Source organism: Coregonus lavaretus, assembly GCF_964263955.1.
Source record: "Coregonus lavaretus genome assembly, chromosome: 20".
NCBI lineage: Eukaryota > Metazoa > Chordata > Actinopteri > Salmoniformes > Salmonidae > Coregonus > Coregonus lavaretus.
This window is the reverse complement of record NC_140007.1, coordinates 25388517-25395128: the sequence shown is the minus strand read 5'-3', so window position 1 is coordinate 25395128 and position 6612 is coordinate 25388517. Positions and strand designations below refer to the sequence as shown.

Here is a 6612-nt window from a genome sequence, read left to right as displayed (position 1 = left end):
TTTAAATGAAGTTCAGAGCTCGACAAGTTTAAATGGAAAGGAAACCAGCTACATGTAGTCGACAATCTCAAAACTATTTTAACAAAACTATTATTTTTGACTGCTTATTAATTTGAAGAGAAAAAAATTACTCAAATGTCTATGTGCAGGTCTCTCATTTTAGCTGAGGTATGCGCATATAGCAATATTAGGTTGACTTTGATTTATATAATAACTCTTAATTCAAATTCAATTGGCCCATCTATTTTATAATTGCATAGGAAAACAGGCTATGCAAGTAAAATATAAAATATAAACTGATGTAAGTAAAATATATTTTTCAAATGTTATTTTCATTGTTGAGGGAATATTGCTAGTTGTAGTTACCTGCATCAAATGGATGGTGAGCCATGATGATAGGCATACATTCTGCAGAACTGTGTAAAACGCAAATGTTGTAGCCTAGCCTACAGCAGCCTAGCCTACATCAAATAAGTGCGTGTGTGAAGGGCCAAAACACGCAATTTGAGTCTGGTGTGCATTCGTAGTCGGCAACGTTCGAAAAGTATTGAAACAAACATGTACATACAAGTTTTTGGAGATGTGTCGTTTTAGAGGGTATGGTATTTACCCCTAGATGCTGGCCTGAATTCGCCCTTTAATAAATCCTGGTGGGATAGGGAGAGATCGAGCTGACCCTAGATCTGTCTCTATCCTATTGCAAATTTTACCCGGAGCTGTTTTTTGACCCACCACCAAAGAACCGAGAATATAATTCCTGCCTTAGTATTTTTAATATATGGGTTGGTGCGAGTGTGATAATAAGCGATATTTTGTAAGAAAAAAAATATTTTTATTTAAATGTTCATCTTGAGAAAAGGGTTATTGGACAAGTCATCATTACAACACGCGGAACTCAGATGACATTGGAATGAGTTTCCAACGGTGCCTATTTATACTGCACTTTGGTTGGACGAAATGGCGTCCGTCAGGGTTAACTGTGATCAGCCAGTGAAATATCCTCAAAATTGACACGTAGCAGGCTTGCCAACGGAGCAGGGTCAGCGCTGTGGTTAGGTAGCGGTCACAGAAAGATGTTACATGGTGTGCAATAGTTTGTCAGAGAAAGGATACATAAAACAGGTAATGTCCGGTGTCGAACATTTCATTTCTCCCTGGCTATTGGCTAGCTAGCTAGCTAATTAGCACACTGGCTAGTTAGCTACTAGTTTTAATCCTTTAATCTCTGTATCTAGCTAGTTCACGATCCAGCCCCCTAGTGCAATGCTCTGAAGGCACATTTTACGAGGTTGTAGGAAGCAAGCAATGTGGTCATTCTACAGGTGTTTTGTACAATTTACAAGATGGTGCATTGAAATACAGCTGGCCCAGCTAGCATATTTCTAGCTAATGTTACTCAGGATGGAAGTACTGGAAATTAAACAGACTTGTTGCTACATCCTAGCATGTAGTAGCGAGCTTTAATCCTGCTCAACAACAATTTGTTTTTCCTGTTGCATGCTCTTGCAACCCTTCAATGATGGACAATATAATAGATGCTTCTTACTGGTTTTCAATGAACTTCAGAGCCTGGATTTTGTTGGTCTTGCTCATTACACAAGATGATGTTCACTGTATGTAAATTAAGTTAGTAGTTTACATAGTGGCGCAGTGGTCTAAGGCACTGCATCGCAGTGCTAGCTGTGCCACTAGAGATCCTGGTTCGAATCCAGGCTCTGTCGTAGCTGGCCGCGACCGGGAGACCCATGGGGCGGCGCGCAATTGGCCCAGCGTCGTCCAGGGTAGGGGAGGGAATGGCCGGCAGGGATGTAGCTCAGTTGATAGAGCATGGCGTTTGCAACGCCAGGGTTGTGGGTTCGTTTCCCACAGGGGGTATGAAAAAAAAAAAAAGTATGCACTAACTGTAAGTCGCTCTGGATAAGAGCGTCTGCTAAATGACAAAAAAAAAAAGTTCTATGTGTGACCTCCGTAATTCTGTTTCAGGTTTACTATCCATTTGTTTATGATTGTTGCTGGTACTACTGCGGACCTTGGCAGAGGTATGGCTGTGGGGCAGAAACCAAGCCACACAGAGACATTTGTTTTGGCTGGATCGAATGGACATAATGAGACAAGGCATTCTGGTTTGAATGACATTGTGCGGAACCACACCGCTGACCACCGAAGCTCAGGGATGGCCCGAGTTGCGTCCGACATGAGGTACAAGTGTGCTGCTTATGTGCTGGCCCTGCGGCCGTGGAGTTTCAGTGCCTCTCTCACACCGGTGGCGTTGGGTAGTGCCCTGGCCTACAAGCTGGAGGGCTCTGTGGACTTGGTCATCCTCATGGTGTGTGCCGTAGCTGTGCTGGTGGTGCATGGGGCAGGGAACCTGGTTAATACCTACTATGACTTCTCCAAAGGGATCGACCACAAGAAGAGCGATGATAGGACTCTTGTGGATGAGATCCTGGCACCGCAGGACGTGGTCATGTTCGGAGCACTGCTCTACTCTCTGGGCTGCTTGTGTGCCACGCTGCTCTACTTTCTCTCCACGTTGAGGATGGAGCATCTGGCCCTTATTTATTTTGGAGGGCTCTCAAGTTCTTTCCTGTACACGGGAGGTGAGCTAACCATTAACCTGTTTAAAGATTTACTGACATTATTTCACTCACTATCTTTTTACCAGTACTAACCACACACACACTAATATCCAGATACTTATGATATCTTCCTTGTCCTGTTTCCAGGCATTGGTCTTAAGTATGTGGCCCTGGGGGATGTGGTGATCCTGATCACATTTGGCCCCCTGGCAGTCATGTTTGCCCACGCCGTGCAGGTGGGCTACCTGTCAGTCCTGCCCTTGGTCTACGCCGTCCCCCTGGCCCTCAACACAGAGGCCATTCTACACAGCAACAACACCAGAGACATGGACTCTGACAAACAGGCAGGCATCGTCACTCTGGCCATCCTCATCGGGCCCACGCTGTCCTACATCCTCTTCAACCTCCTGCTGTTTGTCCCCTACGTGCTCTTCTGCATCCTGGCCACCCACTACACCATCAGCATGGCCCTACCCCTGCTCACGCTGCCCATGGCCTTCCCCCTGGAGAGGCAGTTCCGCAGCCAGTGCTATTCCAAGATCCCCCAAAAGACAGCCAAGCTCAACCTCCTGATGGGACTTTTCTATGTCTTTGGGATCATTCTGGCACCTAAAGGCAGCTTACCGCTACTGTGATCCAATTGTAGCTTACATTTTTTTATAGCTTTTTTTTGTTTAAATACAGACTAGTTTATGTACATCTTTTTATTTATAATGATTGGCTTGAGTTCAAAGGCTTTAATTTATTGTCTAGATTATACATCCAGAGAAACAGACAGTTTAGTTATTCTTCTGTAATACTGACAGATATAACCAGATGTGTAATTGTTCCAGTATTTTGCACAGAGTTTTGTGTATCGGTTGAAGTCTGAGATGTGTTCAGACTCATTTAGTATAAGACCACAGTACAGAGGACGTTTCAAGTCCCTATGCCTCCTCGTGAGGACAGACATGGAAGAAACAGTTGCCATGCGTTGCGTCGGGTCCTCAGACTTGCTACTGGTGATGCAATTGTTCAAAATGTCAATAAACCAAATCTACAACTTTTAATCTCTACATTTAAATTAAATGTCTTATTTTAGGACAATAGCTTTTATATATTCTTCAGGTTATGAGGTTAAAATGATGAGCAACAATAATTTTATGTTTTCAGAAAAGAGACGGTAGCCTTGTAATTATCAGGTTTTGGAGTCACGGATTGGAATTGTCCATTTTAATTTTCAGACATAGGAGTTCAACGGTTAATCGATCCAGTCCAGAACCTAATACGAACTTGTGATGCGATGCGAGTACATGGAAATGCCCCCAAATGGTCCAGATCTCAGCTTAATTTGCATTGGACCAGGTGGTGACCTTTTTAGGATTCATTAAGAAATTACATCTATTGTCTTTGTTTTTCTTATTCCTCACATGACATTGTTCAAATTGGGTCATAAGAAAAAAATTTGATTGCAAAAATTGTCATATTATTTATTTACTTCAGGTTATATCAAAATTAGATATTTCAATAATTTGGACTTTCAGAAAGAACTATATCCTTACATTTTTCTAAGGTTTTGAAATATGCAATTAAAATGGGGCCACTGTGTGTGCCCAATTTTTGCACCACAGAGAACAGCCTTCGGTTGAGTGCCAAACTTCAGGCACAGAGTTTCTTAATACTGTACTGTCTTTGCTTCAGGTGTGAATAAGACATCAGTTCACCAATCAGAGCCTGGTGCTTATCATCAGGTTTGCAAGCCCATCCCCTGAAAGAGCCTTCCCCCTAACTACAGATCTGCAATGGTCGATATGCAATAATGTAGGCTACTATTGCAATAAGCCATTGCAGCTTGGGGTAGTTCAATCCATCATCAACTAATTTTCAACAAATCTTTACTTGGTGATACTTCATTTTCGACTTGGAAGGCACCGCTGTCTTCATGTCTAGTTGCAGGTGGAACGTTGGAATTTAGGAAATGCTTCATTATTAAATAAAATAATTTTTTGCACCATGAAGTAATCCAACAATGTATAATGCCACCCCCTCAACCTGGTCTCAGGGCATTTCGTATTATTCTGTATGTAAATCCGAGATACTCCATTTAGTATGATACGTTACGTTTCATATCGTATTAATTAAGTTGTGGATGTCCAGCACCCATTTTGTATTATACGTTACGAATTACAATTCGTATTATATGTAATGAATTTGCGGACGTACTATATGTTACGAATTTCTAAAACATATGATATGTTACGAATTGCCTAACGTTATCTAGACTAGGTGTTAAGGTTAGAGTTAAGTTTAGGAGCAAGGTTAAGGTTAGGAGAAGGGTTAGCTAAATTAAGGTTAGGGGAAAGGTTAGGGCAGACCCGTCGCCAGACCTCAGTCTTAAGGGGGGCATATGAAATGCATGGGAGGGCAGGGCACAATTATTATTAGCCTATGGTACGTATATTTAATAATACATTCCCTCAAGTGGGGGGGGGCACAAGCATTTTTGGGGGCGGGCCCGGCCCCCTATGGCCCGCCCATAGCGACGGGTGTGGGTTAGGGGATGGGGTAGCTAACATGCTAAGTAGTTGCAAAGTAACTAAAAATAAGTAAGTAGTTGAAAAGTTACTAATTAGTTCAAATGCTAATGTTGTCCCTGATGAGATTCGTACTCGCAACCTTTGGGGTGCTAGACGTTCACATTATACGCCGTAACAATGGTAGTCATTGTCCACAAAGCCGCATGGCAGACTGTTTAGGTCCCACCTATGCTTTCTTTGGACTGGTGGATACATGCAATTATGTTAATAATTTTTTTAATATTCGATGAGGGTTGTTGACGTCAACCGCATGTATTCAATGGAGAGATGCTATGCTACTAGCCTCATGCCAGGAATATGCATAGCCATCTCAGATATAGTGTTTTTTCTCAAAGTTGCGGGGATGTCACATGTCCTACTTATATTCGTACACTCGTAACAACCTAAGCATTACGAAACTTCTATTCAATCAAATAAACCACACGTAGCAAATAAGCCATTCATTCTTTTGTTGACCAAATTCGACACTGACTGAAAACCCCTTGCTTGGTGGGCGAAAGAACGCCAACTGCTGGAGGGAGACAGATTTTCCGCCGAGTTGGGCCTCTGTCTTCTCTCATTGATCGAAACAAGTGAGGTGATTTCTGAGTAGGCTATAGTACTTTGGGGTGGATACCCACCTATCTCAATCAGTAGCTATCTTTCCAATAACTTGTCCATTGATTTTGTTGGTCGACATTTAGAAAGTTTGCATAGAAAATAGGTAAGACAATTGCATGCCACGATGCGTTCTCATTTACATATCTTGAGTCGATATACACACGTTTTTGAGCCGTTTCCGCTCTACTTCCTGAACTCCTCCCGTCGATGCAATCCACTTCCGTTCTGCCGGGCTGGGTTTGTTTTGCTAGCTAGCTCCGTTGTGCCGACAAAGCACTGATATCGCAGTGACAAAGAGGATATAAAAATTACAATTACAACATGAAGAAAAGTGGTTCGGGAACGACGTGTGCGGTAGTTGGTTGCAAAAACTCGAGAAAGCACCTGAACGAGTGGTTAGATAGAGAGTGCTACGACCACAAACCAGCTACGAAGAGGCAATGTCCATGCGCTCCATTGTTTACATTTTTTCGCAAGCCTGATACCGACTCGGAATCAAGGACCTGGCTGAAGGCATTGAATCTAAAGAAACCACCCCTCAACGTTTTTGTTTGTTCCTATCACTTTGTTGACCAAAAACCTACCAAGGATAATCCTTTCCCAGAGTTGTGGTTGGGATACAATCGCCCTCCCCAGCCAAAGAGGCGTCAACTCACCCAGCGGACCACTGCCTCCCCCCAGATAAAGAAACGCAGACTTGAATCTGAGGGTAAGTTCAGCATCTTTAGCTATGAAGCTGACAATACTGTTAATTATGAAGAAGTTGTCATACATTAACATTGCTACCGGTATTTTGCTAAGGCAGTTGATTGTTTTGGAGATGGGACAAACTGCCCACGATAGCTACATTATTAATT

At 42.7% G+C, this 6612-nt stretch overlaps 1 protein-coding gene across 1 annotated transcript; it reads left to right on the top strand.

Annotated features, from left to right (window-relative positions):
* The first annotated feature begins 926 nt into the window (after positions 1 to 926).
* LOC311147299 (ubiA prenyltransferase domain-containing protein 1-like) lies at positions 927 to 3634 on the top strand. Its single transcript, XM_084183985.1, has 3 exons — positions 927 to 1122; positions 1984 to 2600; positions 2727 to 3634. Exons 2-3 carry the CDS (start codon positions 2003 to 2005, stop codon positions 3212 to 3214), a joined length of 1086 nt encoding a protein of 361 aa, XP_084040111.1. The 5' UTR covers positions 927 to 1122; positions 1984 to 2002; the 3' UTR covers positions 3215 to 3634.
* Positions 3635 to 6612: the final 2978 nt, after the last annotated feature.